At 39.6% G+C, this 25,367-nt stretch overlaps 1 protein-coding gene across 1 annotated transcript in view; it reads left to right on the top strand.

Moving 5' to 3' along the window:
- LOC141806862 (leucine-rich repeat and fibronectin type-III domain-containing protein 2) overlaps nucleotides 1–22,201 on the top strand; it is a 233,779-nt gene extending 211,578 nt beyond the window's left edge. Inside the window, exons 5-6 of the mRNA XM_074692550.1 lie at nucleotides 8,080–9,476; nucleotides 17,248–22,201. Coding sequence (XP_074548651.1) covers nucleotides 8,101–9,476; nucleotides 17,248–18,232 — 2,361 coding nt within the window. The 5' untranslated portion in view covers nucleotides 8,080–8,100 and the 3' untranslated portion in view covers nucleotides 18,233–22,201. The remainder of the gene's footprint in view (nucleotides 1–8,079; nucleotides 9,477–17,247) is intronic.
- The last annotated feature ends 3,166 nt before the right edge of the window (nucleotides 22,202–25,367 follow it).

A 25,367-nucleotide genomic window follows, 5' to 3' on the forward strand; every position in this document is an offset into this window, starting at 1 on the left:
GGCAATTTACACAACACAAGTTTTAGGATAAAATGCAAAAGTCTTGTTGTGTTTCAGCCTCTCTTGGGAACAGAGTTTTAGCTGACCTAAAACAGAAACTCCTGAAAACAGCCTCCAGAGTAGAATTTTTCTGAAACCCTGCAGCCACCATTGCTGTGTAAACAGCAAGCTGGATTCTCCAGTGGAAATGCTGATGTCACGCTACTTTCATTGTGGCAACTTAGGTTGCCATGCGTGAACCGGACAAAAACAGTAGTGAACTACCATGCTGTGTATTTACTTCTGAATCTGCAGACTGCCTTTCAACAAAATGTGCATCTGCTGCACCACTTCTGCACTTCTACTACTGTTTGGTTAATTAGCTGCTGGCTATACTTCATCTGGTCGGTAGAGGGGTGTGTCTCTACAGTTGTATCACCAACTATAGGCCTGGCATACATAGTACTGTGATTTTTGTGTTGTCGGGTGAAACGTCATGTAAACTGGGACCTGGGGCCTCTCCAAACTGAACTCTGTCAGTAGCCTTGCAAGAACTGCAACCTACAGTGGTCTGGGTGCCAGTTGTCGTGAGATTAGTGCCGACAACGGGAACAAATCAAAGCTGTCATATCAACCGTTTTGGCCCAGGATCTTCTGTTTTACCCCTTTATACCTAGGTGGTGTGACTTTCAGCAGAACCAGAAAGTTTCCCTTGCTCCCTGCATTAGAGGTGGGCAGCTCGATCCAAATATCGATAATATCGATACCAGCGTTGGTATTGATATCCAATGATCCCAGTGTAAAAAGATCAATACTCTCGTTTATTTTTTTGTCCTGCATGCACTGACTGCTGGTTTTATAAAAGTGGCGACCTGACTGTGTCTGCTCTCTACCCAAAAAACAAAGGTTTTTATTTATTCTCATGTGATAATTTTTCACTTTGTTTATTTAAGAAACAAAACAGAAGTGCACTAGAGGGAATAAAACCTTTAAAAAAATCAATTAACAGTTCTACCTGAAAAAAAAAAAAGATTTGACTTTTTTTTTTTTGTATTGTGGTCTTCAACTCTGTACCTCAAAAAAAATGTTTTAATTTTACTATAAAGTGACACCTTGAACTTTATTTTCTTAAGAAAAGAATTCCACACATAACAATGTTTTGGGAAAATATGTTTTGTCCTGTTGTCTCAGAACATAAATGTTAATCATGATACTTAAGTATTGTGTAATCACCTGTAAACTTTTCCCAAATTATGTCCTAGGTTTTAGCAACATAATCACAAAAGAAAAAAAAATCACAAAACACCTTATGGTCAGCAGTTTGATAATATATTGACCTCAGACATTAAAAAGTATCCGTATTAGTATCTGTATCAGTATTGAAGATACTGGCCCTGTATTTACTTATCAATACCGAAATTCCCGTTATCGCCCACCTATGATTTTCATATTCAAAACTTGACGGGTATGGTCAGTTGTAACTGGTCATCCCCCAAAATCAAAGATGACCAGAGCCTTTGTGTCAGCTGCCCTTTGGCTCTGGGACAACCTGCCCTGGCACATCCCTCTGCAGGATCAATTGAAGTTTTATAATCTTCTTTTAAGACACACGTCTTCTGCCAGGCTTTTAATCAAGGTTGAATGGGCATCTGGCATAGTTTTAGTAAAATTTTTGTATTCTATTGTATTCTATTGTATTTTATTGTATTTTATTTCCTTTTATATTTGCTCTGGTTTAATGTTATTGTGTGTGCTCGTAATCTGGACAGCACTTCTACATCAGTTGTCTCAAATGTGCATTATAAATAAAGTTTGAGTTGAGTTCATAGACTGCAGCTTGACCTGTGCTGGATAATTTCCATCAACAGTCAATAAAAAATGTTGAGTCATGTCCTGACAGTAAAATCTCTGCCTTGCATAAACAGGTTCTTACTGGAATACACAGAAAACCAGTGATAATTATAATCAATGATTCAACATGTGTAATGCTGTACTCAGTATACAAAAATAAGTTGTTTGGAGATTAGTCTGAGAAATTAAATCCAGCACAGCCTGTAGAGTTGGGTGGCAGACTGAATGTCTCATCGTCCCTCTGAGACCCTCTTTATGTTCTTATGAAATGAACTGCTTTTATAAATCGTGACTAATTCTCTCCAAGGCGCACATTGCTTAAACAGTTGCGGCATTAATGTGTGGAAAGTGTTAAAATTGTTACATAATTCATTTTAATGTTTGTGCAGCACTCTGAATACATAAGTAAACGCAGTGGAAGAAAAACTCTATATGATTCCACACTGTGGGTTGTCAACTTTTACAAGAGTTTAAGAAGGAAAAAAAGAATCAATATTTAACTGAGGTACAAGAACTAAATACAGTAAAAGGTGACACACAGTTCTCTGCTGCCAGTAAGCGAACTTGCTCCATAGCAATGACGTTTTTAAAAGATCTAACAAGATGTTTTTTACTCTCTGTGCAAAAATCCCCAAAGACAAGATATGCTTTTAGATCCTCATGCACATTTTATCTGAGTCCATGAAAGCAGAGCAAATGTGTTAATTTGCAGTCAGTACTTGAAGCTCATTCATTTTGGGACAGTCACCACACTGCGAAGTTCAAAACCCATAACGCAAACAAACAAGTTTACTGCAGTGCAGTGACGCTGCCTGCCAACAGTCCACAGGCCAGAGTTAGAGTGAAACAAACACAGAGTGACATTTTTGTTTCTTTCCTCTGCCCTCTGCCTGCAAACAACACAGATACAAGTTTCTGTATTAGATACTAACAACTACATCTAGTGTAGAGCTCACAAACCTTGGTTTTTCTTGACTTGTGAATGAGGAGAGTAGGTGAAGTTGTGGCTGTGACAGAGGAACGAGCAGTAAGACACACATTAGGAGGAGGTGTGACTGCAAACCATTTCTTTTTGCCTGTTTTCACCTAACGTGTGGTATGGATCAGTATGGTTTGGTACAGGTTGGATCAGTAAAGCCTGATTCAGTTAGCTTTCCATAGTCAACCACACCCTACTTGGTAGGCGACATGTAAGCTATATGTCAACAGTCACATCAGCTACGTTAGCTTGACGCCATAGAAGTGCATACACAGTAAACAATGAGCAACAATGGAAGACATCCAGCACTTTGTCTTCTTTGTGATTTCCATGTGGCTCCTTGATATAAAGAACAATCAAGCTTTGTTTCAGAGAGGGCTGTGAGCCACCAGGAGAAATGTAGCTGCCATTGTCACATGGTACAAGTGGTGGTCGCATGGTAATTATTTTGACCAATAGACGCACAGCAGTGTTTCTAGCTCCACCTTCTGGGGCCAGAGCAGTATGTGTAGCACTCCAACAGAAGGGTCCCAAAAAGTGGGACGGTATGGGTCCGTAATTTGGGGACTTGTCCTTGGATCAGTCAGTCAAAATGGCGTGGCGTACCAACACGAACCAAACTGAACAGCTTGGTGGAAACAGGGCTTTTGAAACAAGCAGAGAATTATTTCTCTTTCTGATTTTTTTTTATTTTTTTCTAAATCTTACCAGCACTCTTGTTTTTCACTTTGTTGCTGTAACAATCAACCAGCACTGCCCATTGGCTCTCTGTCAGCCTGTCATACACTTGCTGTAGCTTTGGGGTTGGGAAAGCAACTGTAAGCCTATATTTTACATTTTATTCATTTTTAAAAAAAAAAATTAAGATGACATTTATTTTAAAAGTTTTCAAGCACACATCGGAAAATTTTATTTTAGAAAGGACTGGAAATTGTTTTTCCTTGAGTTAAAACACAAGGTTGAAAATCTTTTTGCAGAAAACCACAGCAGCTGACCTTTCGACTATCTCCACTATCAAATCTTCCAACCTTCCACACTTTGCTTGGTCCTTAAACTCTACACAGTGAAATCCACTGCTTACATTTAAATGTATTTTCTGAAAAAGGAAAAAGTCAAGGATACCATCTCTGGGTTATCTCTTAAAACACATTGTGAAGAAATCCACAGCTTGACATATGGGGTTACAGAAGTTCACTGTTGAATACACTGCTGCTCTAATACTGTATTGAAATGCACTGAAAACACATGTTGTGTTATGACATTGAACAGACATGAGCATCCATAAATAATCTGAATAATCAAGATTACATGCATGGTTTACCAGACAGTGATGAAAACTAAAGTAAGCTACCTCCTGAGAGAAAAGCTAGCACAGCACTTGCAGCTAAAGCCTGTAGGAAGCAGCCAATCAAATTTTACATGAATTCGATCCATCTCTATATGTCATCACCACTAATGCACGGAGGAACAGCATGGAATATATTTTTCTTGGCATTTGAGCTGCATCCTTGCCCTTATGCTGAATTGTAGATGGTGTTGCAGCCTTTTAAAGGCCATGAGTAAATGGATGTGGACCTTAAACATCATCCATGGTCCTCATGTCTTTGTGGCTAAACCCCCACTATCTCCAAAAGGTCAACTCAGCCTCTCCATCGCATGGTTCTCTCCACTCAGTAACCACACAAATCCCAGAAAATGACACATTCGATGGGAAACATTGGCAGGGCTAGATATAATTCAGTGCTTCTCAAACCATACTCAACCTGTTCATTGTGCTTTTGAAGACTTTTTCATTTATTTACTCTCTTTTTTCCTGTTTTCTTAAAAAAAAGAAACAGGAAAAAAGGGGGTAAAAAGTAAAAAAAAACATGGTAAAATAAGCTTACTCGTACCTACTGTCCCTTTTCAGAGGAGAGGTAGATCCAAGGAGAGTTAGAAAAAAAAAAAAACAGCTTCATTTCAAGGACTAAAGCATCTGCATATGCAGTTGTTGTGTCCAGCTGCTTTCCATGAAAATGAGTCCATGAGAAAAACTGTCCATCATCGCCACTCTCTCCATGAGGCCTTGAGGGTTTTACCTCCAGAGTGCTGATAAGGTCAAAACAGTTCACACTGAGTCTGCAATTATTTGCCTATAATAAACACCTTTTCACAGAGCCTCTCACGCTTCCCCACAGTGCTGAGTGAATTCTGATACAAAAGCTGCTCAGAAACATGTGACTGCTATGAGAAAAGCTCCCTTTGTGCTACAAAGCTCGTGTTGCAGCTTAAATTCTATCAAATCAAGCTTTGACAGCCAGATAGAAATGAAATGTATTAATTAGCAGATAAATCTGTCTTTATTGATTCACCAAAATCAAAAGATTTACTATTTTTATTTTTCTGTAGTGGTAACTTCACAATGCGGGTCAATATTTGATATGAACAAACCTTTATTTTGTCCAAGTCATGTCTTTGTTGGAGGTTGCTACAGTGCTTAATTAAAACAGAAACCCTGAAACACAACGTCTATCATGTTTCTAAACACCACAGCTGGCAACCAATAAGAAAACCTGAGAAGAATGAGGCCTGTGTGGCCGATTGAAGGCTTAGACTTGTGAGACTCGTACCTTACATTGCAGATATGATATAGTGAAATAAATTGGTGCAACCCTTCTTTGTCACTATCCTGACATATCTACATCACTTTACACAATGTTAATAGAGAGCAACAGTGAATCATACACGTCCTTTACTATGGGCTAATTATCTGTCACTGGAATAAGGACAAATTGGTAAAGATAAGCAGATGCAAAAAGAGCCTCTTTGCCACTCTAAAAGTGAGATGCTTTTGTGGCTGCTGCCGTGTATTTTTGATTCTTCACTTTGCTGAGGCTGTTGCAGAGAGTTGTTAGCTACAACTGGAAAAAAAAGAAAAAGAAAAAAGAAAAGAAAATAGGGCACGGCATGTACACACCACAGTTTCCCTTTATCTTTTGTAGTTGTTCAGGAAGCTGAGATAGGTCAGTCAGGTATCCCCTCATGAGCACAGATGGGTCTTTGTCTTTTAGTGTGCTGTTCGTCAATCCATTCATCAGGAAAGATCAATTCATATGTTTGAGTAGTAGCGTGCAGATTGAGCTGAAGTACTGATATATTAATACCAACAGCGTGATCAGTGTTGATCAATACTTCTGACTAAGTTGATAGTTAAGTTTCAGTTTCTCTTCTATTTGTGAGGAGGTGGGGTGTTATTCCATAGCTGGATACCAACAGACTGGTGTGATGTTTTCAGAGAACAAGTAAGGTACTCTGGCAACACAACTTTTTTTTTTGAAAGACATGTAATAAAAAAAAAGGGAAAAAAAAAGAAAAAGAAAAAAACAAAAGAAAAGAATAATCCTGATAAGTCCAGTATGTGAGAGAGAGAGGAAGTGTGTGTATCTTTATTCATGGGTACTCATTTGTGTTTGAGATTAATAAATTTGGCTTTTAAAAAGTATTGATTTCAACTTTATGTCATTTTCTGTTTGTATGAGAGTGACCCAGTTTGTAAGACAAGACGTATGATGTGGCTCTTTGTCGCACATTGGTCATTTTTGTGGTCTTGGTCTCTGACTGGTTGGCCACCCCGTTCTAGTACAAATACAGAAAAAAGATGCCAACAATCCCAGTCAAAACCAGAACACTGAAGTCCATTTGACACAGTCACTGTCAGCTTCATCTCTTGTCGGAGTCAAACAATGAAGAAGTTTCATAGTTTTGTCTCATCCTGCATTTGGTTTCATGTTACAACCTACTCACTTTACATTATCCCTTTGTATTGCGGACCACAGTTGTCAAAAAAAAACGTTGCTTTTCTAAAATTGTCATACTCAAAGTACAGACTGAATGTCTTGTTAATTTGACAAATTGGTCAAATGTCATTTCCTCTCTTTTGGAAAACATTCTCTCATGAACATTGAATTTATACAATAAAAACTCATACGTGTGGTAGAGTGTAAACAAAAGTGGCACACCCTATTTCTGGAGTAGCTTCTTTCACCAACATTTTGTTTCTAAAAATGTCATTTTTTCCTCAGTTATTGATTACTGTCCTCAGGTTAAATGATCTCCTCCAGCCTCTGTAAATTACCCTCCTTTTCCCCTGCCTGCCTTTCATTGTCATTATCTTTCTGTGGCACACACAGATGCAGAGGCACTTCATGGTATAATTACAGCATGGCATTGAAAAGGAGAGGTTATTTATGCACATTGCCTCTTGTAATGAGGAGTTATTGAAAAGTGGACTCTACACATGAAGGGGTGTTACAGGGTGGTAAAAGATAAAGAGCCCTCATGGGGCAGGCAGCATATCAAAGCCCTATGATAATGAAGGATAAAACGACAAATATGGAAGACGTAAAATGTTACGACTGTCCCTCCCCATCGTTAAGGTGGGGATATGCAGAGTATAGGCAGAGACTTCCTTTTAAAAATGTTGCTGTCTTTAAAACAGAAGATTGGAATTGATTCGGGGGTTTGGGTATCAGGAATTAATGATACAAACGTCATGGGGAATTAAAAGCTCGCTGGATGAAGCCAAGTGTGGCCATCCATTTGAAGGAGTCAGCCAGGTGTGAAGCCTATTAAAATCTACATTTTAACCTGCTACTTGTTGACAATTTTTTCTCAAACTACACAATCTTTACCAAAAACAGCAATGAGGAGGGTGGGAAAATACCATTAGACAAAAGAATGAAGACATGCACAGGAAAAGGATGAGATTGTTGTCTTCCTAAACACTGAACACCTCACACATTAAGCTCTGTATACTCTGCATGTGCATGTGCACTGTACTTGAACTGCCTTCCAATCCATGCATACTGTGGCTCTAATAACAGATTACTGTATGAGCACATGCGTCATTAAAAATAGCTTCCAGAATGGTTTAATCCCAGCTTCATATGGAAAATCCTCCCGTGGTTTCTTCCACCTTCTTTGCATTGCAAAATACATTTATATGAATATCATGATGAGGAATTTTAATGTGAAAAATCTTCAAGGATGACAATCAGACCAGCTCATCAAGAGAGCAAATTTTGCCCACATAGTCCGAGGCCACGGTGGAATTTAATCAGGCCAGGGTTAATGGATGCTGCTACACAAGTTTTTTTATTTTATCTGGACGTGAGATGTGCTCTTACCTTTTCTTACCAGCAGTGTAATTTTGAATCTTTATGAAAAACAGAAATCAAATGTCCCACCAGGTCATTATTTCAAATCTTAATTGGTCTCATTTTCTTTTGCAGGTCCCCTCTCTATGAACTAACATGGACAAAGTGGTCATCAGTCTCCTGCTTCTGGGAACCACAGTTACGATGGTCCATGCATGTCCCAAATACTGTGTCTGCCAGAACCTCTCAGAGTCTCTGGGGACTCTGTGCCCCTCCAAAGGTCTCCTGTTTGTCCCTCCGGACATCGACCGGCGAACTGTGGAGCTACGACTTGGAGGAAACTTCATCCTCAAGATCTCCACTCAGGACTTTGCGAACATGACGAGCCTTGTAGATCTCACCCTGTCCCGCAACACCATCGGCACCATCCAGCCTTTCTCCTTTATCGACCTAGAGACCCTGAGATCACTGCACCTGGACACTAACAGGTTGACTGAGCTGGGACCTGATGACCTTCGAGGGCTGATCAACTTGCAGCACCTGATCCTCAACAACAACCAGTTGAGTCGAATCAACAAAGCAGCGTTTGACGACTCATTACTGACGTTGGAGGATCTGGATTTGTCATACAACAACTTGCGCAGCGTGCCTTGGGAGGCCATCCGCAAGATGGTCAACCTTCATCAGATGAGTCTGGATCATAACCTCATCCACTTTATTGCTGAAGGGACTTTTACAGATTTGGATAAACTGGCACGTTTGGACCTCACCTCTAACCGTCTCCAGAAGCTCCCTCCTGATCCCATTTTTGGACGCTCTCAGAGTAACGTAGTGGCGAGCACTCCTTACGCTCCTCCACTCTCTCTAAGCTTTGGTGGGAACCCACTGCACTGCAACTGTGAGGTGCTTTGGCTTCGAAGGCTGGAGCGCGAGGACGACATGGAAACTTGTGCTTCACCTGCTAGTCTGAAAGGTCGCTACTTTTGGTCGGTGCGTGAGGAGGAGTTTGTTTGTGAGCCCCCTCTTATCACTCAACATACACACAAGCTACTGGTGCTGGAAGGCCAAACAGCTAGCTTGCGTTGCAAAGCGGTTGGTGATCCAATGCCGATGGTGCACTGGGTTGCTCCTGACGACCGTTTGATCAGCAACTCTTCCCGAGCGACGGTGTATGAGAATGGAACCCTGGACATCACAATCACCACATCCAAGGATTACGGGACCTTCACTTGCATAGCCGCTAATGCTGCTGGGGAATCTACAGCCTCCATAGAGCTGTCAATCATTCAGCTTCCTCACCTGGGTAATGGTACAAACCGTACCACACAGACCAAGTCAGGACCTTCGGACATAACTAGCTCAACTAAGATCAGTAAAGGGGAACCGAAACCTCTGCCGGAGAAGGTGGTGTCGGTGTCAGAGGTGACTGCCGTATCTGCGCTGATTAAATGGACTGTTCTCAAGTCAACTCCAAAGGTCAAAATGTTTCAGCTGCAGTACAACTGTTCTGAGGACGAGGTTCTCATTTACAGGTAAGAATAATTACTCAACCTCGATAACACCCAAGCAGGAGCCCAGACCTTTCAGCTCATATTGTTAATTTAAGTCTGAGGTGTAATCTCCATCCTCAGAACACTCTCTTCCTAGCTTCTTCTCTCAATTGCTAATTGTTTGCAGGGTAAGTGCTTGAGACGCTCAATTTCTCTCAAGTGTTACTCAGAGATCAACATTCATTTTTATTAATCCATCTTGAGGGTTTTTTTTTCCCCCAGAATGATAATTGTGTTCACCAAAAGAATGAATAGTGAGTACTTCTTTTTTATTTTTTCAGGAAAGTAAAACCCAATATAAAATCCTTGCCCTGGAACATTAATTAGGGATTCAAAGGGAAAAAAGGATTAAAGACTGTCATTTATAAGTATCCTTCCTAAGCTTCTCAAGTCCATAGAGTGTAAGTCTGGAGACTGTGACATGGGGATCTTTGACTCTGTGGATTCAATTTCCTATGTCATATGAAAAAGAAGAAGTAGAGACGGTGAGACAAGATATTTGGACAGGAAATAAAATAAAAACAGCATTCCTGTTAAGATTTCAAGGTACAGTCTGAGTGTTTAACAGAAGAACAGTGGTAGAAGTGGAATGGAATGAGCTGATCCCCAAGGACTTGTTTTTGTTGTCAGTAAGTGGTGGTACTTAGGCTAAAGAGAGTGGTTTGTGTGTGCAACAATAATTAACTGTGATAGAAGGTTTTTATGGTTAAAGCTTAGACAAATGAAGGGTCATACTTACCTTGTGTAACAGGAGGCAACCAACCACCACCACTTCAGGAGTTCATATTCCTGTTTCTACATGTTGTACCTTTTTATCAATTCTGCGGAAAAGTTTAGGGAGAAAAAAAACCCAGACACTTAAATTTGATTCCTCTTGAAAATTTTCAGATACATTATATCACCACATGCCCTTCAAACTCCTTTACCTTTCTAGGTTTATCCGCTCAATACACTTTAAGGCTCTGTAAGGAGTTTTATCAATTCTATTCTGGTGCCTACTTTGGACGGAATCTGTAGTGTGTATGACTTAAAGACTGCATTACCCATGAGCATTGTCAGCTGTTTTAAAGATGTGGCTCTTGAACACATGAAAATCTGTGTGTAAGAAAATTAATACAAAACACTTTTTTTTTTTTTTTTTTTTTTAATGTGATACTGCTTTTTTTTGTTCAAGCCAACATTAACACAAATCTAGAAACTCATGGTCTCTAAGCCGGCAGAAAGAAGGGGCGTGGCTTAGTGCCAGAGTTGCTGTCTCTCAATCAGAAGCGAATATAGTGTAAAAAAAGAAAGAAAGAAGGAAAAACAAAAAGGAGATCTTCACCAGAAAATGTACAACTTTATGCTAATCAGACCTTTAGTATAATGACCAGGGTGCAAAATTTCAGGAATTTCCAAAAGTTAGAAGACTTTTCATTGGAACTATAGAGGGATTATTGGTCTACGTCATCATAACGCTGAGTACCCATCTTGACCACAGAAGCAGCGTTTTGCTCCATTCATTGAGATGAGTTAGCTTTTTTTTAACACTAAATTCAACCTGTTATCAGCATAAAAATGTACGATTGTTCTGTGTTCAGTTTTTATAAATGATACTATACAACAGAGGCAACGTCTATTAAGTTTTGACCATCACAGAGCAACCGGTGTTTTGGAGGTAATAGCAACCATGCTAACTGTTAACTCTCAGCCGACAGCATCAGTGATTATTAGCCAAGAGTCACCAGATAACAGGGTCACACTTTTTTTCACTACACTGAAACACCAGTGACGTATGTGGGTAAATACTTGAATGTGCCGTCTTAATCTGATTTGGTGCAGTTCTCTGGACATAGGTTTCTAGTTCCTTATAATGAGTCAAGTCTCAGACTCAGCAGTCTGTGTGCTCTTTTTGGTTTGGGAGGGTTTCTGATTTATTGACACATGTTTACGTCCTGGTCTGTCACAGTCTGGTAAGTGTTATCAGATAATGCAGTCATAAGCATCGAGTGACAGTTGTGAGTTTAAAATCCTCTCAGGGTAAACGCTGAATTTCTCCTCTAAAAATATCTGTCCACCTAAAATCTGTCCACTTGCTGATCTGACCGTGAAAGTGCTAATAATAGCTTGAAAATGCGTTTTTTGGTGGTTAACTCCTCCACATCAGTTCACAAACCATTATACTACACAGTGCTTCTGCACCCAAGTTGCACGTGCATTGGGCATTGATAGACAAAAAATCCCTCTATATGGAAATAAACAGAAATTCATGGAAGTGAAGTGAGGATTCATGAAGCAGAACCTAAAAATAGTTAGTGTTTGTATAGTGTAGCCTCATTTCGGCTAAAACAACCAGATTTAATGCAAGTTCACGTGAATATCAAGCTATTCCTTGACCACACAGCAGCACTTTGCTGACTGCAGTGCTATGGAGACCACACTTCTTACATGCACTGTGAACTGTGCATGCCCACAGCACAGGATCATTAAAGGCAGCACCTGAGGACCACAGGAAGTCGAAGTCTTAATAAAACAATTCAGAATATTTCCAAATTTACCAAGCTTTAATTTCCGTAGAAAGTTTCTGGAAATTTACGACAATGAATTCAGAAGTCTACAGACTCCAGAATTGAAAACCATGCCTAAAAATCTACCATCTTGAACTTTTCAGCTTCTTATTCTGGAGTGCTCTCAAAACTTGTACAATCTCTGAGGTTTGATTTGATATCATTAACCAAACGTGATACCCGCCCTACTATTTGTTCTGACCAGATAAGCCGTCTTACAACCCAGACACATTAACCTGTCTTGTGGTGCCCAAACTTTCTGTTTGCCATCAGTGTTTCTCTGCAGTCTCTGTGGTCACTGCGGCCATATCAATTTCCAGCGTCCCTGCTTGAACCCCCACAGGCCACTGTGTACGTGAGCACACATCTGGTTTCTTACATTCAGCTCCAGGGACAAAAGCAGAATACACTACAATAACTTGTGTATTTCTCACAGCCAGATGTTATCAGCAGACTGCTGCACAGACTCTTCAGGATGTGTGCAGAATGTTGATTCAGCTATTTTCATGAGACTCCAACCCAAACAGACAAAAAAATCAGAGTGAGGAAAAGCAAAATTTGCCACTGATAACCTTTTTGAACTTCAGAGGCAGGAAGAGGCATGAGGTGAAAACTCTAGTGCCCTTAAATAAAATAATAAAATCTGAGAAATTTGCTTAAATATGCTAATGATGGTGATTAAGGAACACACCAAACCCTGACTGCCACAAAGATTTCACTGGCTTGTTCTGTACCACAGCTCCATACAGCTTACCTGTAGCATGCATTCCAAGAAGAGCTGCTTAATAACAGGTAATGACAGAACATGGAAAGGCAGAACGCCTCGTTATTAGCCGGGAATACAAGATTAGAAACACACACATTATTAAAGAAACACATTACTTTGTTCACACACTGTGAATGCAACTCAGCAGCCCTGAGAATTCAATAATGAGGTGTTTATCTGATTCTCTTGTTTGCACACAATATGCCAGTTTGTCATGTAGAGAAAAGAGAATAATGAGAAATTTAAATGCCTTTTTTCCCACAGTGACAGATACATAGGATGACTTATTAAAACTGCTGTAAAAGCCATTATGAATTCATGTTGTCTGTCTTTAACTGCATATTCTTATCTCATTTATTCAACATTTAATTAATTTTCTGAAAAGTCATTACTGTAATAGAAATTTTGATTTTGTCACCAGTCCAGAGCTATTACTAAAAAAACCTCAATACACCTTCAATCGCCCTATCACCTTTTTGAAACACTAATTACCTGAACATTGTTCATCTCTATTATATTTTACAGTCTCATTAGGCTAATAGCTTTTTTATCCTTATTAAAAGGATTTATAGTTCATTATGAGTGAGATAATGTACAGAGGGGAAAGGACCTAAAGCAATAGATGTAGAAGTGCTAACACATTCCTCTCATTCAGTCTTTTCAAATGCCAGAAAAAGAAAAAAAATGGAGCTGAATCGAGCAGATAACGAGTCAGAGAGGCCTACTGCTGCTTCTGAATTAATATTGACATGACTTCACCGCTCGCACATGCACACCTACTGTGTCCCTCTAGCTGTCTGACACAGTTTCCCAGGGCACTGCCCGCACTCAGGCAATAGCATGATTAAAAATCAATCAAAGCCACAAGGGGGAGGAGAAAGATGATGTGACTCCTCTCCAACATGTGAGCCAGCGTCTTCCTAGTTATGGAAAAAGGCAATTAAGGATGAATAATGGACTGCATTCCTGCCAGAGTCAGGGCTCGGTGGCAGAGTCACAGAGTCACTTCAGAGGGATCAAAGCTGTTTTCATGAACTCGAGGAAAACAGTCAGCGAACAAAGGATGGATCACTCAGGAATCTATTTTTATTCGTCTTTATGAGGAGGGTGCAAAGAGGGCAATTTTCTAGTCACATACAGCTTATTGTGTGACAGCAGCTCATTGTTACCACTTGTTTAATAGGTTAAGCCTTCAAGGAACCCAGGAAGCTTAATACAAGGGCCCTTGTTTATATATTTTTGGATCTTATTAACATAAAAAGGGTCACTTCCCAGTCCTGACTTCCAGTCCCTATTTTAGCCTCATTGAAACATTTTTCATCTCACCCATCAAGCTGCCTGATCTAACAGATATATATATACTGAAATGATGCATCCTTCAAAGTGTATGGAAACACTCAAAGCAAATACAACAGTGGATATTCTGCAAAATCCAGTTGTAGAGCTGTGTCACCCAGTGCCCCCTACAGGCCTGGCGCATTTCTGTTTATAAGCTTCATTTTTGTTTTCAAGCTTCACTTTTAAACCCTTTTATCTTTTGCACATGCTTAATGAGTATTCATAAGTGCATTTGGTGTAAGTGCAGTTACTTCAGCTTTTTGCTGCTTGTTTTCTCATTTGCAGTGTTTCCACCAAGGGGAAACACCCAGTTTATAAAAATGAAGCCTGTGTAGAAGTGCTGAAAGTTTTTTCTAATTCAGCAGTCTAGAGGAAATCAGGATCACAAGTTTGTCCAATCAGAGGTACAACTAAGCTCATGTAACTGACAGGTGCCCTGCAGCTGTAAGAAAGAAAGCTCAAACCTGCGTCATGTCCAACATGGCCCATTGCTTTTGATTTGGACTTGTGTACTTGTTCTTGAGCCCTTAATGCCTGTTGTCCCAAATTTGTGACACACCCTGTCAGGTCTTGATGCCGCTATGCTAACCTTTGTATCCCACTAATGCCTACTGATTCATATTCTACACATACAGAGGATCCTGATGCTCTTTATCCCAATACATTGGTCAGACTGGGAACTTATTATATCTATAAAAATCATATAACTTATTTAATGATATTGTGTGCACTTTAAGGGCTGCACTGTGGCACAACGGTTAGCATGCAGCCACACAGCAAAGAGGTCACCGGTTCAATTCCCTGTTGGCCCGGCAGGCCTTTCTGTATGGTTTGCATGTTCTCTCTACACATGCATGGGTTCTCTCTGGGTACTGCAGCTTCCTCCTCAAGCTCTGGTTGGTCGTTAGCAGCAGCACAATTCAGACACAAGCTCCTGTGGCTACGGAAGCTAACCCTTCTGATTGGCTCACCGTGAGACGTCACGTCCACATGATATACACATGATCCCAAAGCACGAATCACAGACCACTTTCCTCATGAATATTAAAACACTTTCCCTGCTCAGCCAATCATAGACCAGTACTCACGTAAACATTAAAGAGCTATGTGCAGCAGCTAACGTAAACTTATTGTACTTGTTCAAATACAGCACTGTACCGAACCGAACGGCCTTATGGAGCGGTTCAGCACGGATACATGTACCGTTACACCCCTAATGCACTATATATAAACTTACAACCTCCACTCAAATCAGTATCATATATATATATATATATATATATATATATATATATATATATATATATACACACACACACAAGCATTTTTTGTTTATCTGCAAAAAAGACTCTCGCATTCCATTTGCAGTTGTTAGTTGTTGGCCACTGTGAGTAATAAAAGGCCATGTTAGAGCCCCATTTATAAAAATGACAACAACCCGAAATGTAATTAAAAAATGAAATGAAACATAAATTGTAATAACTGACCCAAAATGCAATAAGGTCTAACAATTTGTTACAATTTGAGCAAAAAAAAAAATGATGTTTTGGGTTTCATTGCATTTTTTGAATCTCATTTCAGGTTATTTTGTTACATTATTCACCAGTTATTTCATTCCAGGTTTTATTCTATTTATTCATTTTTTAATGTGATAATCAATTTTTTAGTCATTGTTACATATTGGGCTCCAAGAGGCTGAACAATCACAGTAAGGACATAATGTCTTGTCCTTGTTGCAGCAAACGTGCTTTGTTAAACTATGTCCACTGAGAGTGCTTGATGTTGATGATGAGTAATACTGTTGTCAGTTTGCTACAAGTCGACAGCCACAAATAAAAAGGTTCCCACCTCCCTGATCCATCTCTAACTTATGTTTCTTCAAACTGTTAATGTTAGCATTTCACATTTTCTTTAGGGGGAGAAAATTCTTTTTTTGGTGAGACCAAAAAGGTCTGTTCCGTATTTGATCTGTCATAAAAATATGAAAACATCATATATTTAGTACCTGGCAGTCACTTTATTTGCATTAAATCATTCAGGCTTACAAAGTGCACTTGAACGGCTGTATGACGTGAGATAAGGAAAATGAATAAATACTTGTAAGTCTTTCTTCTCCTGTCTACCCCTTAACAACCTCTGTCATGAGAAAACACAAACATCTCATATTAAGCAATCTGGCTCTTCAACTGTAATGTTAATGCAGTTTATTTATAGCATGCTTTTAAATTGTCCTCCTTAATTTGACATTTCAGTCATGTTGTACCCTTACGACAGAAGATTCCGACAGCAGAGTGATTACACTTAACAGACAGCTCACAGAAACAAATGCTTTAACCGTGGCAGCTCTTGTTTGACTAGTCAAGCACAGAAAGAAACTGGATGTCAAGACAATCGAGATTAATGTTAGAGGGGGCTGGAATTCAAATAGCTTACCACTGTTTCATTTTGTGCAAAATATATCTTTTTAGATTGATACAGTGACTATAACTGGGAAAAGTGGACATGCAAAAGTTATTAAAAAAAAGGAAGAAAAAAAATGTAAAGATGCATTTATCAGTGACAGCTCCAGTTTTTGCCTTTTGTCTTTCTTCCCCTGTAGATTTGTTTTTGTGAATAAAAAACAAGGTTTTCTTCATGATTCAAAATTCATCTCTGAGAAATAAGCAACCACAGCCCTGGTGTTAAATTCAGTCAAAAGCAGCAGCAGAGGCTCAGTCAATCAGTCACATTTAAACATTTGGAAGAGTTATAGGAAACATTAAAACAACTACATGCAAGTTAAATGAATTGTACAAGAAATTACATTAGGCCAAAACAATGTTCAAAGATTGGCCATTGAAGACTTATCTCATTACTATTGCTTCATGCATAACAAATGGGATATAATGGGTCCAATGAAGTCATTTTTCTGAATTACTCTCTGCATATAAATAGCTACTTAGCATACTTCTTCTTCTTCTTTTTTTTTTAATCTTCCTGCAGCATTACAGATAAAGCCAGTGTTGCTTCTCATTCTGAAGTTCTCTAGCCTCGTCGTGAACTCCCACAGCAGCTCCAGATTTTTTTACACATTGTTCCTGTTTTTGTCTCTGTCTCTTTCCAGGATGATTCAAACGAATAACAGAGCCTTCATCGTCACCAATCTGGTCCCAGGTATGCAGTATGACCTGTGCGTCTTGGCCATCTGGGACGACAAAGCCACGACCCTCACCGCCACCAACATCGTGGGCTGTGTCCAGTTCAGCACCACAGAGGACTACCCACAGTGCCAGCCTCTCCACAGTGGATTTCTGGGTGGCACTATGATCCTGGTGATCGGAGGCATCATCGTTGCCACGCTGCTGGTGTTCATCATTATTCTCATGGTGCGGTACAAGGTGACCAGCGGCGTCCAGACTAATAAATTACCCTCTGTGAGCAACACGTACTCACAGACTAACGGAGGGTTAAACAGGTTCAACGGCGCCCCTCCACAGGTCAAATCCACTGTGGTTGTCATGCGTGAGGAAATGGTAGAGTTCAAGTGTGGATCCCTCCAGAGCAGTCTCTCTTCATCCTCATCCTCCTCTCACTCATTAGACAGCCAAACAGGAAGGAAGGCTAATGACCGCTACAGCATGCAGGGCAGTGAGTGCAGCACGCTGCCCAGCAGCAAGTTCAGGAGGCACGGCGCCAAAGCACGACCAAACTTGGACAACCTTTTAGGGGCCTTCACCGCACTGGAGCTGCGAGGGGTAGTGAGGGACCACCAAGGGGCTTCTGGCTCCTCCTCCGCCTCTACTGCTATGACGACGGTGGCTCTGGCTCCTCCGTCTGATAAAGAACCCCTACTTGGGAGGGCTGAGTCCACCACCATGCTGGGACGTCTACTCGGGCTGCCCCAGGAGGGCAAGCCCAAGAGGAGCCACTCGTTTGACATGGGCCACGTGGGGGCCTCACAGTGCCGCAGCAGCCACCCTCGCAGGATTAGCAACATCTGGACTAAGCGCAGTCTGTCTGTGAATGGCATGCTGCTGCAGTACGACGACAGCGAGGATGAGAAGCCCACATTTGAGAGCTCTGAGTGGGTCATGGAAAGCACGGTTTGAGTGCATTCTGTCTAAACATGAGATCCATGAACAAATACATCTATGTCGGGAACATGAGTGCAGAGGCATGGATGTTCCTGATGGAATCTGCCTTTGGGTGTCACATGAGTTTGCTCCATGTGAACACTCACTAAGCAACTATGTAAGAAAAGACACTTGCTTGTAAAGATTCCTGGCCATGAGCTCAAGTATCTGACAGTGTGTTGAAGTATTTGATAAACTGTCCTGATTCAAAAGAACATCACATCTTGAGTTGGGCGGATAGAATGGTTCCCTTTCCACAGGGCACGTAGGAGCATCTCTGAAAAGAAAGATAGAAGTGGGATTACGTCGTCTTTATCGAAGAACTGAATGCCAAGAGGATTAACCACAACTGTGGTGGAGTATATGAGCATCACCATGTCTTGAGCCCTCGGTGTTGGACTACTGCAGCATCTGAGAGAAGGACTGGAGGGTCGAATAAAAACAAAGTCATTTTTTATTTTCATGAGTTTTTCTATCATTTTTACTATTTATTGTTTGAGGTGATTCATCAGCAGGCAGAGGCAGAACTCTCCAGAGGGTATACATGTTCACACACACACACCGCTATCCCTTCACCAACAATCCCTGTTAGTCAAAAGTACTCTAAGTCAAAGTTTAACCAATCACCAATGAAAAGTATGTGTCTTCAAATCACAGTACTACGCCCTTGTTATCGGCAACACAGAACCACAAGCACATCTTGCATTTCTACCTCAGGTTGTGTATTATATGAGGTTATTTATAGTAGAAAACAACAGGAAGTGTAACAAACCCAAATTCACGCAACAGACCCCAAACAGCTCTAGATACAAAAGTTGTTTTGCATTTCTTTCAAAGTTACAAAAATGATGAGGCCCTCAGCCGATCAACCGCAACAGCTGTCCTGCTCAGGTCGACTCCCTGCTCCACAGAACGTCCTAATGAATGCTTTTATACTCCCCCTACTTGTCAGTGCTGTCCACAGTTGTCCCTGTGGGCTAAAAAAGCCCATTAATGTAAACAGAGCGTTGGCCTCGGGCTTTGGTTTGAGAGGCCATCAGCACATATTACTGTCACCTGATGGGAATAGTCTTTGAAATCCAACAAGAACACCTAATCACCCAGAGCAGTTTGTATTACCCAGCTGCAACTCTCCCCCTGTTACACAAACAAGGGAGTATTACAATAACTCATCGGCCTGATTATTTGCCGCAGTGAGTTCAAATTGAAGTTTATGAGCACGATAACGACGGCCGTGAAGCTGTTTGGGAGAGAACATTAAACTGAGGGGAGAAAATGGAAGAACTTTAAAACCCAAAAGCTGCAAAAGATTTGAAATATTTCACGAGATAGCACAAAACAAAGGCCTTTGTTGGTTTATGTATCATTTGAATTTATTCATCAAGGCAACCCTTTATTTTCCATTCCCTTTCATTCAGAGCTGTACATTGCAGAAAGATACTTTGAGCCAGTGGCTTTCCAGATTACTGCCCAAGTATCTGAGACATCCCCACGTTTTGATGCCTTTCTCAGTCTCAAGGGGCCTCTGCTGCATTTCACCATGTGGAGTGGTCATCATTTTTATTTTTTTTAATTATCGTTTCCTTCCTAGGTGTACCGTTCTGTATATTGGCATTTTTTTTGTACAATAACTGGGTGAGAATGTAAACAGGGGAAAATTGTGCAGTGGTACTTTTATTTTCATGTGAAGCAAACAGTGGGAAGGTGCTTTACTGTGGTGTACCAACTTGTTCATTGTTAGTTGGCTCATTGAAATGGGAGTTTACATTCTACAAGTACAGGGCTGGCAGCTTTAAAGGGTCAGTTCACACAAACTACAAGAATGTACACAAACTAACCTCTAATGTCTGGTTACTGGGAATTTGAGTACTATTGGACTTCTTAGGTTTCCTTTTCATTGTGTGCCTTAAACAACCAGTCTGGAATTATTCTTTCTTCTATTCTTCTATGAAACGCAGAGTTTTTTGATTAAGTCTCACACACAAAACACTGTCGTTACAACAACCAGTGTGACTATTGCCCACTAAAGAAAAGAAAAAAAAGTTCATAGCAGGTCGTTGAGCAATGTTAGAAAAGGCTACATCGACCAGAATAAATAAAGGAACATACTCTATCATTTTCGCTTCAACAGATTTATAAAAAAAAAACAAAAAAAAAACAAACAAACAAGCAAACACCAATTTGTGGTTAAAAAAAAAGAAGAAGAAGAAGATATGTCAGCCATTTTTTGCTTGATTTTCATTTGCGTTACTTGGTTCCCTTCCAAGTGTTTCGAGAAATCCCAATAATACAATAGTAATAATTGGTTGATTTTACCTACACAGCCCAGTTTTTAAAGAGTCCACGAGCCTCCCTGAAATCCACAAAATAAGCAAAGCTTTTCAGAATTCACAAGCTTATTTCTTTCTCTGACAATGTACAGGAAGCTGATTAAAAAACCTCAGTGATTTAAAGTTAATCATTCAGAGGCAGGAGCCAGTTTAAGACCTGTAACAGATAGAGCAAAACGAGCATTTGGAGTGGATCTAACTCAGAGTATTGGTCACACTGCAGCAGAAAACAATCTGAAACCCTGGAATAAAGAAATAAATGTTCAAGAAAGGGTTCATGAATCAATGAGGATAAAGTTTTGAATACACAAGAGAATCTATCATCATAGAGTCTGGTTAGCGTGTGTGCAACTTTTCAGCTGAAAGAACAGAAAGCAGCTGCCTGCACCAAAATTAGGAAGTCATCAGACTTAAGTCATATGAAGGCTGACTTCAAAAGTGTCTTGTGAAGTCATACTGTGATATAATTTTCATAAAGAAGTAAATATTCAGGATTTTGCACACTGCACTGTGGCACTGCATTATAATAAGAGTCAGGACTCTGGATTAAGTCCTAATGTTAGTGCTGGCTGCTCCTCTGATATCCCACCCACATTTGAGAGTGTACAGCTTACCCACAACCTGTAATTAGCACTTTATTGAAAAATAATTAGACTTTTTTTTTTCTTTTAAATTGACAACTTCATGCAAATAGTATTATGACTTGTCTTAAAATCTGGCCCCTAATATTACAAAAGTATGACCTCTTCTTAAGGGAGGGTTAGGTTTAGTATTTGTAACGCTGACTTTATATTGTTTTTCTTAAATTGATTTTTTTTAAATACTTTTTATTATCATCATGTTTTACCTTCAATGCAAATCTTTTTAAATTCAACCCAAGGGTGACAATATTTTACATTTGTGTGACTGATATGATGTCAAAACAAAAAATGTGTTCCCCAACTGTGACAATAGATAAACTGATACATAAAGAAGTCAATATTTTTTTTTTAAAAAAGGAGGCAGCAACGACAGCAACAAAAAGGGAGAAAGAAGGAAAAAAATAGAGACAATAATAATACAGAATACAAAGATACATGCATTACAACTGTTCAAAATAACTAGAAGTAATATTAAAGCATTATCAAATTGCATTTTTAATGAATTCTGGAGTATAATTGGTAAATTACAGACCAGTAAAGTAAAGAAATTCCTGACAGTGAATTATGTGGCTGCATACCGTTCTGAACTAAGAATTTAGGGTGTCTAAAAACATTATATTGTATTAAAACTACGAGTTGAAAAGAAAACGTTAAGATGGACTTTTTAAATCCAAAGTATAACAAGCCAAGTTGTCAAATTTTCTGGAAGTGTAACTCAAGATATAAATAATCAACTATTGTTTTAGAGTGAACTGACCCTTTAACCTGCCCCCACTCTACCTGTAAAACCATGTAATATCCTTTTCCATTCTGCTAACTAAGAAAACAATTTAAGTGTGTACTCGACATAGTCATGATTCTCACCTGAGGTTCTAGAACAAAAAAGAAAAAAAAAACTGTTTCTGTGTGAAATCATTTTGCTACAAAAGAATATAAAATATTGATTAATTCCTATGAACCAAACAGTTGTTTTGTGTTTTCTCTTCCTTTCACATCACACAAACACCCGTTTTTAACTGTCCTCACCCTGTTAAAATAATGGTCTTAGTCATTTTTTGAGGAAAATGAGTTTTTGGCTTCAATCATCTCTTGATAATGCTGGCCATCTCTGGTAAAATCACGTAAAGCTTTAGCTAAAAGGATCGTGTTCTTTATTCCCTTTAAGACAATGGCCTATGTCAAGAGGGTGACTTAGGCTATTTTATTTTTAGCTTTAATCTTGTATTATTTAGGATAAAATGTGTGACTTGGGCAATTTAACAAGCTTTCATGATGTCACCTGTTTCGAGAAGAAACAGAAACTTAAGTGCAGACATGATTCTTGAATCACTTTTTATTGGTGATTGATAAGATTCACTATTATAAAGGTTAAGGTATAATGTGCGGTAATTTAGTCTAAAATTCACCAGTTTTAGTCCAAGTGCAAATTTAGCTACTTTTAGCTAGCTACATATTCCTGGCTAGCCCACTTTTTTCTGTGACCAAACATAAATGAACACAGGGCACTAATACCCCTGAAAGTTTTAAATTAAAGAAATGTTTTTGCTTATTGGTAGGAGATGTATGAGTATGCCTGCTCAGCATATGATTAACCTGACATTTGTTCAGTTTAGGTTGGAGTTATTTACGTTTTAAATTTGCTTTGTGAAATTAAAGAACAGTTAATGGTCAGGTTTCAATCAGTTGTCAAAACTGGATGTTTGAAATGGCTTTAGTTCAAGTTAAAAAAAAAAAAAAAAACAGGAAAGAAAACCTGGAGAAGTGAGGAAAGGGACTGCCTCCAGACTAATCTGATTTACCTGACATTTGTTTGATTTTACTCAGAGTACTTTCAGTTTGGAGTTTGCACTATGGAGTGAAAGGGCAGTTTAAGCCAGGGTTTAAAGTTGCCTAAGTCACACTAGAAAGTTAGAAACATTGATCTAAGTCACTTTATTCTGTAATGTTACATGATTGACACACAATGCTCTCTGCATGTCAACAGTCATCCACTGTGAAGGCTTTTTTTATCGGCATGATAAATAAATACCATATGCCCTGTTTGGTAAAGGTTTTTGTGTTTTCCCAAAAACTGAAAGAAATGACTGAGGCCATTGTTTTAATAGGGTGACAATGTGTGTCTTATAGTATGTTTCTGGATGTGTTTTAGGTTCATGTTCTTTAAACAGAAGCCGTCCTCCTTATTTTCCACAGCCTGATAAACAAAAAGAGCTTGTGTAGCATCTTTCTCACCTTGCTGTTTTGTTTACTGTAGATGAGCTGCAGGTTGTCCTCCTGAGGTCCAGCTGCTGTTTTCTGGCCGGTCACTGCTGACTCACCCCAGCTGCCCTTATTACAAACAACCAGTACATGCAGCTCCTGGCCAAAGCCTATAATAAGGCTTCATTTCATATAATCTCTCAGGAAAGGCGCTTACGGCAGCAGAGAATAAATATAATCTCCACAGAGGCCCGAGCATCTCATGATAAGACAAAGATATGCACCTGCTGATGGCCCTGGAGGACGTGGTTGAAGGCTTTTTGCTACACAGAAAAGTGGTGTATTAGGGTGTTATCTGACAGCTGCACCAGTTTTTAAGTAGAGTAAAATTATTAGAGTGATTAGTATGAGCAGGTAAAAGACTGAACTTTACTTGCTATGAAGTGCTTTTGAAATCAAGCCTCTCTTGACAATAATCTTTGCTTTTTAAAACGACACATTTCTCTCTATGTGGAAGCTGCATTAAATGCAAATCAGAGAAGCAGTTAAAGCAATCGAGGGATGTTTTCTAACCTGCTGCAAATTACCACTGGGGGGTCCAACAATTTGATTTGTTTGTCTGCATTTGCAGCTAAATGGGACCTGGGGTGGAGCTGTTCTAACACAGTTGTGTCTGGAAAGCAATGGAGTGCAAAAAAGTGATCCCTGCCGCTGAAGTTGGGAAATTGTTTAAAGAGAAGACATTTCTGGAGCTGCAGGTGTGCATTTTGCTGCACAAGAGGAAGCCTGAAAAAGGGGAAACACTAGTTTAAGCTTGATGTTTTCAGCTGAACGAACAGATCAGCGGCTGAATGAGGCGTAAGGAATCAGTGAGAGATTTCTGGTTGGACTTCAAGCACCTTGACAGGATTGTTTCTTGAAACAAACAAACATCTTACTGGGGACGTGTTGGCTTCCTCATACATACTGAACAGAAAGGTACAAGAGGGGGGAAAAACAGGTAGCCACTTTGTTTAGAGTTGTGTTTGGTAGGGCAGGGGTTCTCAAACTTTTTTAAACCATGGACTTCTTTCAGGTTAGACATTTTTCCAAGGACCTTTCGTTATTGTCACAACGATTAGCTTAAAGTTCATACTTTGTACTTAATGTACAAATGTGCATAATGTACTATGTAGTCTGTTGCAATGACAGAATTAGACTACATTTACACTTTCTAAGGAAGTCATTTTGTAAGCTCTGAGAAAATGCTCCCTCTGGTGCAGTGGTGTTCACAGAAGGGGGGCAGACACCCCCTTTGTGGCGCAATTATTGAAAAACACCTGCTGAAAGGACCTCTGAGGAGACAAAATGTGAGTGAAAGTGCCTTCCTGGTTGGCAAAACACACTTAACTGCCCTGTTGGGTGGTTAAAATGTGATAAACTTCCCTCTTGGTTGGCAAAGACGCACACTGTATGCCCCCCCCCCCCTTTTTTTTTTTCACCCCTCCCCTTTAAAAAGTTTTTGCACAGCACTGCACTTACATGTATTTGCTTTAAGTTTTCTTTTCCTGTATTTTCTGTTGCACATTATGCAGGGACAAACGTCTCACGATCATCCAAGTTTTCAGCAGTGCTTTGAAAATGATGCTCATGAAAATGATCGTCTGACCTTTATTATTACACAGTCTAGTACAAACACCTGAATATGACATGAGACAATAAGAAGAAAAAGGGTGGTATTACAAAGCACAACAGTCTGATGCAACAACAAGTCCCAAACTTAGTATTTTTTTTTTTTTATCAAGATGAGCTGGGGATGAAAAAGAAACTCCAGATGGAAAGGATCAAATGGGTAGGGCAAGATGTAAGAGAAAATATAATGTTGCATGAAAACCATTGTCCAAGTTTATGAATTGTGTATCATTATAACAAAGGGCTCTAATTTCATAGACCAGGCGCAAG

Source organism: Halichoeres trimaculatus, unplaced genomic scaffold (genome assembly GCF_033239565.1).
Source record: "Halichoeres trimaculatus isolate MK-OKI-2021-1 unplaced genomic scaffold, fHalTri1.1 fHalTri1_scaffold_17, whole genome shotgun sequence".
Lineage (NCBI taxonomy): Eukaryota > Metazoa > Chordata > Actinopteri > Labriformes > Labridae > Halichoeres > Halichoeres trimaculatus.